Here is a 12,575-nt window from a genome sequence, read left to right as displayed (position 1 = left end):
AGATTCATAGCTGTAGCCCCATCTCGATGCTAATAGCAATCATGGTCTATTATATTCAAGCTTAGCTGCCGACTCAGTCAGAAAGTGCAGCCCTGCATTTGCTTTCATTTTTTAATGGAGGTGTAATTGAACATCCCATTATTTCCCTCGCAGCAGCCTGAGACATTAAACGGCTCAACCCACAGTTATTAATATTTCAAGCACGACAAAAACACTAACCCGTCACCCCGTGGCAACTCTGTGCGTGAATAAGTCACCGGTCCAGGAGCTTTTAATCTGAAAAAGTGTTTGACGGAGTGGCCTCAGACAGTGGTTGACTGATGGATGCTGGATGAGGGCACTTTATACTTTAATAACGATCTCCGTATTTCATCTGATTGAAATCCTCTAAGGGCTCTCTCTCTCTCTCTCTCTCTCTCTCTCTCTCTCTCTCTCTCTCTCTCTCTCTCTCTCTCTCTCTCTCTCTCTCTCTCTCTCTCTCTCTCTCTCTCTCTCTCTCTCTCTCTCTCTCTCTCTCTCTCTCTCTCTCTCTCTCTCTCTCTCTCTCTCTCTCTCTCTCTCTCTCTCTCTCTCTCTCTCTCTCTCTCTCTCTCTCTCTCTCTCTCTCTCTCTCTCTCTCTCTCTCTCTCTCTCTCTCTCTCTCTCATGTGTGCTGTCTAGTCATTGATCTTTGTCTTTTGTTTTCTGTCCTCAGGAGGTGAGGAAGGTCAGAAGAGGAAGAGGAGTAAACCAGAGGCTTTTCCCACCGCTGAAGACATTTTCTCTAAATTCCAGCACCTCTCACACTTTGACCAGCACCAGGTCACCTCTCAGGTCAGCCTGACTTCCATCAATGAAACCCAACATATACTTATTTTGCTTAAATAGAAGGGTTCACTAGGTAGTGCATATGCTTTGATCACGCTCTCAGACAGTGGAGTAGATTTCAAAGACTGAACTATGAGACACTTTTGCAGCACTAATAATGTGCATTTAAGTTTATTGCACCAAAAGCAGTTTTTCCCCCCCACCCTCTCTCTGACTCTAAATGTGCAGCTGGTCACATTAGCAAAATCTCAGCTGCATTTTGCGGCAAATAAAGGTCTATTCTCAAAAGTGTAGCAATGCATGTAGCAATGCTCACACAGAAGTTGCGCTTCTCAGATTCACAGTATTAAATGGGAAACTAACACAATCAATGATGCAGATTCAAATATGCATCCAAATTTCCAAATTGTACTTTCAACCAGTCAGCTCGCTTTCTTTCTTTCTTTTGATTCTTTATTTATAATGCATTTTAAAAGATAACTATTTTCAATAAAGCCCAAGATCCACTCAGAGTCAAAAGATAAGGAGATTAAAAAAGAATAAAAAAAATTCAATCTATGCAATTACATAAAGAATATAAAGTGATAGAAAAGATACAATTCAAGACCAAAACAAAATACAGATGAGTACATGTATAACTTAAGATCTCAAAAGATTCGCAAGAAGGTCCACCAATCAGCTTTCTGTTGGTCAGTGTGGCAGATTTGTGTGACCAACTTGAACATGAGCGATATCTGCTTAGGGAAAAGTTTTGTCCTCACATGAAACTCCCAATCTCATAGATTCCTATTGAAATGACTGGATTTGCCTGCAAAATTTTGCCAATCTATGGAAAATGTGACTATGCCTTGACAGGTTGTTTTTGCTACTGTGCCTTTAAGAGTTCTGTATGTCAGTGAGCTCTGTTAGGATTGCCTAAACCACACTGAAGCCTGAAGAAACTACACAGATGTTAAATTCTAAACCATTTTTAAAATATTAGGCATCATACGCTTGCCAACTTTGTAAATGGTTACAGAAGAAAAACTGGGAATCGTACACTGAACAACTGGGGATCACACAACCAGACTTTCTAGTCATTCCGAATGCAACAGAATCACATAGAACCATCGCATCGTTGCAATGAAACATTGTATTCTAAAATAATTTCAAAATGTCAAATATGTTTGATCTCCTCCAACTGGATATAATCATTGTCTGGAGCTAAAAAAAAAAAAATCAAGAGTCTGTGCCCAACATACACAACATGATCTTCTACATCATGTTGTGTATGTTGTCCACAAAATTTGTTGATTCCAACAGCCCAATATCTGCAGACTGGCTCTGAATTTCCAGACTGTTCACCTGGGCAACATTTGTATAGTGTATTCAAGCCTACTGATTTAAATTCACTGTAAATCATGACTGTCTGCAAATCTCATTAGCGTTCAGATGTCATTCAGATGGGTTATACTGGTGTGTTTGGGTTCTCACAGGTGTCCAGGAATGTTCTGGAACAGATCACCAGCTTTGCCTTAGGGATGTCCTACCACCTCCCACTGGTCCAACACATCCAGTTCATCTTTGACCTCATGGAGTATTCGCTCAATATAAGTGGCCTCATTGACTTTGCTATACAGGTATGACAGCTGATCCCAAAATATGATCTCTGACTCTCTGTTTGGGGTCATATGAATGCATTAAAATAGTCTGTAATGTGCTGCTGGCCGTTTGGCGGTCTAGATGTTCTCTCTTGTTTAATATAATGCTTGTAAAAGAGAAGTATTATTGCTTCGTCTATAAGTGATTAACTTCAGTATGTGTGGTGTCATGTAGCTGCTGAATGAGTTGAGTCTGGTGGAAGCAGAACTCCTGCTGAAGTCCTCCAATCTGGCGGGCAGTTACACTACAGGTCTCTGTCTGTGCATTGTGGCCGTTTTGCGGAGATACCATTCCTGCCTCATCCTCAACCCTGACCAGACCGCACAGGTCTTCGATGGGTACGTCATATTCATGTCCACCACTCGATAGGATAGTGCTGTCACATATTTTTTTGGAATGACATTAAAGGATAAATTCACTTCCAGAATAAACATTTTCTGATAATTTACTCCCAATGTCATCCAAGATGTTCATGTCTTTCTTTATTCAGTCGCAAATAAATTAAGTTTTTTGGGGAAAACATTCCAGGATTTTTCTCTATATAGTGGACTTCTATGGAGGTCAACTATTTGAAGGTCCAAATTGCAGTCAATGCAGCTTCAAAGAGCTCTACACGGTCCCAGCCGAGGAATAAGGGTCTTATCTAGCGAAACAATTGGTCATTTTCTTAAAAAAATATATTTATACACATTTTTTTAACCACAAATGCTCGGCTAGCATTAGCTCTGCGATGTGCGTCTTTATCAGGTGATGTTGGAAAGGTCACATGTTTACAACATGCCAACATGCAAAAAAAAAAAGTCAAATGCCCTTTACAAAAAAACAGCGATGTCGGACGATTTTTAAAGTTGGAGGACAAAATGAGATGGAGTTTTTAACAGAAGAACACTGACGAAGAACTAACTGCGCGTAACCTTTCCAACAGGATTACGTAATGTGTGAAGACGCACATCACAGAGCTAGAGCAAGCCGAGCATTTGAGGTTAAAAAGTGTATAAATATATATATTTTTTAAGAAAATGACCGATCGTTTCGCTAGATAAGACTCTTAATCCTCGGCTGGGATCATGTAGAGCTCTTTGAGGCTGCATTGACTGCAATTTGGACCTTCAAATCATTGACCACCACAGAAGTCCACTATATGGAGAATGTTTTCCTCAAAAACCTTAATTTCTTTGTGATGGAAGAAAGAAAGACGTGAACATCTTGGATGACATGGGGGTGAGTAAATTATCAGGACATTTTTATTCTGGAAGTGAACTTCTCCTTTAAGCTATTTGGACAGTAATGAATATCTCGTATCATTCTTGGCAGGCTGCGGATTGTAGTCAAGTCTGGCGTGAATCCTGCAGACTGTTCCTCAGCCGAACGCTGTATCCTGGCCTATCTCTACGACCTCTATACCTCCTGCAGTCACCTGAAGAGCAAGTTTGGGGAGATTTTCAGGTGAGAGCAACGAATCCATGCTTCTTTGTAAGTATTTCCCCATATTCCTGATCTCTAATGGTGTCTGGTTTTGTGTGAATTCCCACAGTGAGTTCTGCTCAAAGGTGAAGAATTCCATCTACTATAACATCGACCCATCAGACTCCAACATGCTGTGGGATCAGGTGTTCATGATCGACGCTATCGCTAATCCTACCGCACACAACCTCAACCACTCCATGGTGGGAAAGATCCTCAATGACAGCCCAGCCAACCGATACAGCTTCGTGTGTAACGTGCTTATGGACGTGTGTGTGGACCACCGGGATCCCGAGAGGTGGGCATCTGATTCGGTTGATTTATGTTTAAAATGATTACAAACATTTTATAATTGGGGGGGAAAAAAGCTGAAATAAAATGTAATTGTTAGATGAAAAAAACAAACTGAAAATAAAACTTAAAAATAAATTAAACCCAAATAGTAATATTAAAAAACAATAAGATTGACAAAAGCACATTAAACAAACTAAAAAGAAAATTGAAAATACAAACAATAATATAACTATACTAATCTAAATAACTACAAATAAAAGTGAATTCAGAATATTAATAGAAAGTAGTATTTAAATAATATTTATTAAATATTATATAATATATAAATATTATGTTGTATTATAAGTGAATTTATTATAAATTATATAATATTATTCATATAAATAAAATAATACTGGTTTTGAAAAATAAGCCTTTAATTTTTTTTTAAACCACAATATGAGAAAACAGACCAGTGTTCAGTTAATAATTATCAGATAAGCAGTAATAATCAATAGGTAAAATATTCCAGTTACTTAGCTTGTAGGCAGTTTATGGTAGCTATTAACAATCAATTTTTTTTTATACCATTTTACTACCAAAGTTTAAATTGAAGAATAGAGTAACATCTGTCTTTAACACTTCAAGACAAAAATTGTCTATTTAGACTTTAGTAAACTTCATGGCCAAATAAAAAAGATAATTTAAATCATTAAAATGTGCTGCTATCATAAAAATGACCGAGATGATTTATATAAACACTGCCCTGGGTCCTGTCGCATTATTCTCCGTAAGCATCTTCAGTAATAGCAGAACAGCTGCATGGCATCTGTAGCTGCGCCTGCTCTCCTGCGGTTAGCGAATGCTGTGTGGTTTGTTTCAGGGTGAATGATATCGGGATCCTGTGCGCGGAGCTGACGGCGTACTGTCGCTCTCTCAGCGCTGAGTGGTTGGGAGTGCTCAAGGCTCTCTGCTGCTCTTCCAACAACGGCAACTGTGGCTTCAACGATCTGCTCTGCAACGTTGATGTGAGTCGGCTTTCATCTGTTGCTTTGACGGCTAATCTGTTGTAGCCATGTGATCTCATTTGAACTATTATTTGTGCTGACTAAAACATGTTTCAATTTTTTTTTACTTTTCTATGAAAATACTCCATTATCAAGGTTACCACTAAATGCCTAGTAGTTGCTCTTGTTAACTAGATGTTTCTCAAGTCAATGGATGATTGGTGAAATGTGTAGGTGTCTTAAAGGGATAGTTCACCCAAAAATGAAAAATTGCTGTAAATTTACTCACCCTCAGGCCATCCAAGATTTAGGTGACTTTTTTTCTTCAGTATAACCGTAAAGAAGTTTTTTAGCTGAAACCTGGTCCTTGGCGATTAATAAAATGCAAGTCAGCGGCTACCAATTTTTGAGAGAAAAAAGTATATCAAGGAACAAAAAATGAATACCTGTGGCTCCTGATGATATATTGAGGTCTTATGAAGCGAAACGATTGGTCTGTGCAAGAAACTGAACATTATTTACAACATTATTACCTGTAATCCAGAGCCTCAGGCAAACGGTTTGGAGTGATGTTTGGTTCACGAACGAATTATTCTTTTGAACTGGTTCTTTTTGGTGAACGAGTTGATTCAGTTCTCCAAATCAGTCTGAAGCGTCTGAAACAGTTCGCGGCTCCAGCAGCACAGATCTACAAGTTACTCGATCAAAATTCACTCTGACTGGAAATGAGTCGAAATAGAGGCATATCTGATCCTGTGATGAATGAACTCGTTCAGATTTGTTTATTCACTTTATTTGCTTCAGACATGTAAAACATCCACATTTCACACCATTATTGGGTGCTTTAATAATATGTGACACGTGCTGGCAAAATGAGTCGGAATGAGCAAATTTAAAAAAAAAAAAAATTTTTATTTTCACATTCTCCGTTAATAATACCTTCAAAATGATATATGACTTAATGTTGGAATCGGACAAAAAATGACTGAGTTACAGCCGTTTGAATGCAATAGAGTCAGCAGAGTTGATTTAGAGAAAAATCGAGTTCACCTAGCAAGATTGCATATTTTCCTCTGATTCTTTTCTTAATAATAATTACTATATTATTATTCACAATATAGCTATTTTTTATTTTATCTTTGTTATTAAAAATAAGAACAAAGATGCAAATAAACAGTAGTTTAATCAGGAGCAGCGAGTGATTCTGTCTTTTCTTTTAATGTATGATTAACATTGAGACAGATGTAGATTAAGACCTACTGTAATGCATGGATCTAATATAATGTTACACATCAGATTTTTCCCCAACCATTAACGAAACGTTCATGTAAGACATAACAGATTATGTTTGTGTGGATCTCGCCAAGACATATTTCGCAATGTACTTTAGGGAGATCGCGTCTTATGCACGCGCTTTGCAAATGTCAGTCAGCGGGATCGTTTTGTTTTCATCAGCATGGGTTTGAAAATCATATTTCACTGGTTTGGACTCGTGTCATCGAGAATTCGATATGAATATTCACAAAGCTGGAACGTACTAATAAAAATCATTTTAGATGTTTAATTACTATTTGGAGCATAGGAATTGCTAGAAGAGGGCTTAATGAACAAATTTTTCTGAAAACCTCAAATTCAACCAAAACCATTAGACCGTGCGCATTTCAACTCGTTTTGCCAGCACGGGTCATATATTATTGCATATACGTTACGTCATTGTGTGGTTACATAAACGAACTAGTGAATTGAACAAATTTCATTGAAACGAACTGTCCAAAAAAACAGTTTGCGTAAAAGAATCAGATTTCCCTGTTTGTCTGAGTCTCAGGATTACAGGTAATGATGTTGTAAATGATGTTCAGTTTCTTGCACAGACCAATCATTTCACTTCATAAGAACTCAATATATCGCCAGGAGCCACGGATTGCCTTTTATTTATATAAGATAGACAGGTAGAGACCTAAAGACAGGTAGCTGTTGACTTGCATTTTATGAATCACCAAGGACCACAGTTTTAGCTAAGAATCTTCTTTACTGTCTTGGATGGCCTGAGGGTGACTAAATTAACAGCAAATTTTTATTTTTGGGTGAACTATCCCGTTAAATAGGGTAGCTGTACTAGATGTTCCTGGTGGTAATTGAATGTTTTCTCTTTGGCAGGTGAGTGATCTGTCTTTCCATGACTCGCTGGCGACATTCGTTGCCATCCTGATAGCTCGGCAGTGTTTGTTACTGGAGGATCTGGTGCGCTGTGTGGCCATTCCCTCCCTCCTGAATGCAGGTATGGCTCTTTCAGTTGATGTCCCACAGTATTCCTGCCATACAGACACATAGTCACTGCATACCTCACTCTTGGAGGTGCAGTCGTTACGTTTTTCACAGTTACCTAAGAGAGTTCAGAGAAATACTTTGTCATTAATACGGTTATATTCCTTTCTCGGTCTCTTTTTAAAAATGTGTTTATTTAATCCGGGACAATGCACATTAGTAATACATAAAATCGTTATAAAATGTGCCAGATTTAGACCGGGTGGATCATTTTCATCTGTAGTCCCAGGGCAGGTTGATGTAGAAAAAAAATCGATAACACTTTACTTAAAGCCTTTGTATGCAATGCATTATAAAAGTAGTTTTAATGCATTAATTATGCCTTGTAATGCACCTTGTAATATGTTGTATGATCTCATGAATAATTGTAACCAAAGTTGTTTACATTATAATATTACAATACATTATAACATTTAGCTATTGTGTGTGTGTGTGTGTGTGTGTGTGTGTGTGTGTGTGTTCAGCCTGTAGTGAGCAGGATTCTGAACCTGGAGCCAGACTGACATGTAGGATCCTTCTTCATCTGTTCAGAACCCCACAGCGCAACCCCTGTCCTCAAGACGGCACCAAATCAGGTAACAGCTCCCTCCAAATAAAGTAAATCACACTCTCTTTTACACATCCCACCTGAACGACTCTAGACAGTAACTATAAACCTGAGAATAATATTTCTGTCTTCAGACAAATCCACAGTGGGCATCAGATCGTCCTGCGACCGACACCTGCTGGCTGCTTCTCAGAACAGCATTGTGGTGGGAGCCGTGTTTGCCGTGTTAAAGGCTGTTTTCATGCTGGGTGAGACTTTGGGTACTTTTCTGTTGTGTATTCAAGTTTTAGCCAGTCAAACAGGTGATTATAGAAATAGTTCACCCAAAAATTAAAATTTGCTAAAAAATAAAAAAATGTACTCACTCTCAGGCCATCCAAGATGTAGATGAGTTTGTTTCTTCATCAGATTTGGAGAAATGTAGCATTGCATCACTTGCTCAGCAATGGATGCTCTGCAGTGAATGGGTGCCGTCAGAATAAGAGTCCAAACAGCTGATAAAAACACCACAATAATCCACAAGTAATCCACACCACTCCAGTCCCCATCAGTTAACAACTCGTGAAGCAAAAAGCTTTTGTAACTTCAAACTGTTGTTTCCATCAAGTCCATAATCAATAATACTGCTTTCTCCAGTGAAAATGTTGTCTCATCTGAGCCAGGAGAGAAATATGCACTGATTATATAAGCAAAAAAACAGTCCTAAACAAATATTTGATTGGATTTTGATGTGAGAGGACAACAAGGGATGGACGTTTTCCCTGGAGAATGTTTTATTATGGATGTTGGACTGGTATTTTGGCCAAAAGCGACAGTTAAAAGTTAGAGCGCCTTAATGATGGGTTTGTTTCCTACAAATGCAGCTTTACAAGATGTTAACTGATGGACTGGAGTGGTGTGGATTATTGTGGTGTTTTTATCAGCTGTTTGGACTCTCATTCTGACGGCACCCATTCACTGCAGAGCATCCACTGGTGAGCAAGTGATGCAATGCTACATTTCTCCAAATATGATGAAGAAACAAACTCGTCTTGAATCGCCTGAGGATGAGTACGTTTTCATCAAATTTTAATTTTTCAGTGAACTATTCCATTAAAATGTCTTGATGATCATCCAGAAGATTGAACTATATCCAGTAATTGGAAAACAACACAAGAAGACCAGAAAAGGCATGAAATTATTTAGTAAAGGAGAAGAAAGCCAGTTGTAGTGGGAGATGGAGCTAATGGGACCCAGCTGGCAGTTTATGCATTCAGAATTGATTGGTCCCTTAAAAACTGTGACTTTGTGTTTATTTCTCCAGGAGACGCTGAGCTGAAGGGTTCGGGCTTCTCCCACTCTGCTGGATTGGACGACATCGGAGAGGATGACATGGGGTCCAAAAAATCCGGAGGACGTAATGTCTCGATTGAAACGGCCAGTCTGGTGGTTTATGCCAAGTATGTGCTGAAGAGCATCTGCCAACAGGTGAGGGTTTTAAGAGGATCATATTCTCATCCTTGGAGGAGTTTTAGCGGTTATAATCCATATTGTAATATCAGTATAGACTAAAGTTGTGAAGATAGAAACACATTTTTGAGTGACGTCCTAAACACTGGCTTAAAAATGAGAAAATGCTTCACCTGTGCCCTCACTATTACCCAAAATTGTTTCTGCCAGACTAAGACTCTAAAGGTGATCAAGATCAGCAGCACACTGCTCCCTTCCAGTTGAAAAATGTAACTCTTTTCTTCGCTTAAGATTTAATTTAGCTGTATTTTCTCTCTGGTTCAGGAGTGGGTGGGTGAGCGGTGTCTGAAGTCTCTGTCGGAGGACAGCAGTGCTCTGCAGGACCCAGTGCTGGTGAACATCCAGGCTCAGCGCTTGCTGCAGCTCATCTGTTACCCACACAGGCAGCTAGACAGCGAGGAGGGCGAGAATCCTCAGAGACAGCGCATCAAACGCATCCTGCAGGTCACACACTCTCACATGACCCCATCAGAACATCTGCTCCTGAGCTGACGGAGCTTTTTATAGTAGTATAGGGTGAATTTTTAGATTTTCACATTACATCTAAACTATTAGTTTAAATAAATTGAAATATTACTTTAAGTTGTACAATGTTTCCCTTTAATTACCTAGACCATGGCGGCCTAATCTGCCCCAAAAAGTAGAGTATGCACACTCTCAAAAAATCAATAAGTCACAAGCGAGATGAAAGCGGTGTAAGCAATTTACTGAAAAAAACAAGGCAAACGTTTCGGTCACGTTGACCATTTTCAATGCCAAGTTAACAATGTTGGAACTAGGAGCCATCCTGATTAAAGAAATCACATGATGATTTAGGAGATCACATGATCAACCAGAACAAGCACTGATCTAAAAAAAAAACAAAAAAAAACACACAATTGATCAATATGCTACAAAAAAAAAAAAAATCAGTCAATCAACATATGGCCTAATCTGTCCCACCACAGTTTCATACTGAACCAGTATAATAGCAAAAGACCTCTAACATTGTGTTTAGCGCTGTTGCTTTGGCAAAGTATCTATCATTTAATTCATTAGGCTGCCAAATTAAAATGACTGTGAAGTGTATTTAATTGGATTGTACGGTTTTTAATGTAAATAGACAATGGTTTTATTCAGAGGTGTGTCTAACTGATATATTTAAAAATGTATCACCTGAATGTATTTTAGAATTTTCGTCTAGTGTACATCTGAAATGTCTTTTAGAACCTTTTGTGAATTGTATACCTTGTATAATTTATTCAGAGATCGCCATGAAAATAGCCTTGATGTTAACGTGGCGTTAAAAAGTGAATAAATAAAATTAATTAGGCTATATATTTTAATGTGTCTCAGAGCAGCTCGGTTCACAGTAAATGCAGAAAACTCAGTCTCTGCATGTGCTGTGATATTTAAATGTAATTTTATTATTATATTTAACTGGTTTGGCTTCCTAAAAATACCAGTGTGAATGTGATGTGGACTGACACTGTCACAACAAAAAAATAGGTTTTTAGTCCACTTTAAAGCACTGCAAACAAACTGATAAGGGATTTTCTAACTTTTAGATGGTTTGGTGTCCACCCACCATAGTCACACAGAATTCTGGGAAAACACTGCAATATACTATATTTATACACATTTAGGGAGGAGTGTTCTGACAACCTGTTTGAAAACCGTCATTGATTTTGCAGTTCCATTTGGTGATGCTCTCAGTGCAGAACATATACATTTCAGCTTTAAAACCCAGTAGACCAGGCCTGCGCACATGAAGGGTGTTTTAGACATCGCTGTTAGCGATGGAAGAGCAGCAGAGGATGAACAGACAGTCATTTCCCCGAGCTTAATTATTAATTTCACACCCTTTAGCCTTTAAGCCATTAATGATTTGTGTGGGTCTCACAGCAGCTCATTATTCTGGATTGGTTTTCATCTTCATAGACTGTGAAGATGGGGCCCCTCGCAATTAACATCCAGCTGGGGCTCTTAAGCTCTGCTTTGATTGCTTTAAAAGCATTCTTTCCATATTCTGTCTGTTTTTCTGCTTACAGAACATGGACCAGTGGACCATGAGACAGTCCTCTCTCGAGCTGCAGCTCATGATCAAGCAAAGCTCGAATAACGTAAGCCGAAGCGTGTTTGCTGAGTTCATCTCCGCTTGATGATTTCTCTTCTTTTCTTTAAGATTTGTACATCTGAACCCACTCTTTGCAGGAGCTGTATTCTCTTCTGGAGAACATAGCCAAGGCCACCATTGAGGTTTTCCAGAAGTCTGCTGAGATGAACTCTAGTAACCCCACCTGGAATGGCTCTGCGGTTTCTGGCAGCTCCGTCTCCAATAGCAACAGTGCCAGCAAACTCAAACCTGTGCTCAGGTCGGTGACCCCAATCATTGCTCTGTGCTTTTATTTACTTTCAGCTTGATGGAACTGATGGACTGGCCTTCTCTTGTTCAAACAACACCAATCAATGTTCCTATCAATGTGTCTATGCTGTAAGAAGAGAGCGGTGCCCTGCGTGTTTCTCAAATACTTTTGTTATTGTTGTGTTTCCTCCAGTTCCTCCGAGCGTTCAGGGGTCTGGTTAGTGGCCCCTCTGATTGGTAGGCTGCCCACCTCAGTGCAGGGTCACGTGTTGAAGGCCGCCGGTGAAGAGCTGGAGAAGGGACAGCACCTGGGACCCTCCTCAAGGAAAGAAAGAGATCGGCAGAAACAAAAAAGGTACTAGACTTTTAAGCTGCTGCAGCATTTACACTGTTGCTTTTCTCTTGATGTTTAGCGCCTCAAATGTACCTAAACATGTTGACTAGATATGCTGCTCCCTAGTTTTTTTAAACGAAGTTGGTTCTAAACCAGGGGTGCCCAAACTCGGTCCTGGAGGGCCGGTGTCCTGCAGAGTTTAGCTCCAACTTGCCTCAACACACCTGCCTTCAAGTTTCTAGTATGCCTAGTAAGAGCTTGATTAGCTGGTTCAGGTGTGTTTAATTGGGGTTGGAGCTAAACTCTTCAGGACACCGGCCCTCC

General features: G+C 39.3%; 1 protein-coding gene across 1 annotated transcript in view; it reads left to right on the top strand.

The window, feature by feature from the left end:
• med12 (mediator complex subunit 12) overlaps positions 1-12,575 on the top strand; it is a 52,428-nt gene that overhangs the window by 22,071 nt on the left and 17,782 nt on the right. The window contains 14 exon segments of the mRNA XM_016481215.1: positions 695-813; positions 2,283-2,426; positions 2,623-2,786; positions 3,763-3,894; positions 3,983-4,210; positions 5,069-5,213; positions 7,350-7,470; positions 7,982-8,092; positions 8,199-8,312; positions 9,368-9,531; positions 9,838-10,017; positions 11,604-11,675; positions 11,767-11,927; positions 12,111-12,272. Of these exon segments, the coding sequence (XP_016336701.1) occupies positions 695-813; positions 2,283-2,426; positions 2,623-2,786; positions 3,763-3,894; positions 3,983-4,210; positions 5,069-5,213; positions 7,350-7,470; positions 7,982-8,092; positions 8,199-8,312; positions 9,368-9,531; positions 9,838-10,017; positions 11,604-11,675; positions 11,767-11,927; positions 12,111-12,272 (2,017 nt within the window).

This window comes from Sinocyclocheilus anshuiensis, unplaced genomic scaffold (assembly GCF_001515605.1).
Source record: "Sinocyclocheilus anshuiensis isolate Anshui unplaced genomic scaffold, SAMN03320099.WGS_v1.1 scaffold121, whole genome shotgun sequence".
NCBI classification, from domain to species: domain Eukaryota; kingdom Metazoa; phylum Chordata; class Actinopteri; order Cypriniformes; family Cyprinidae; genus Sinocyclocheilus; species Sinocyclocheilus anshuiensis.
Note: the sequence above shows the minus strand (reverse complement) of the source record. Positions and strands in the feature narration are given on the sequence as shown.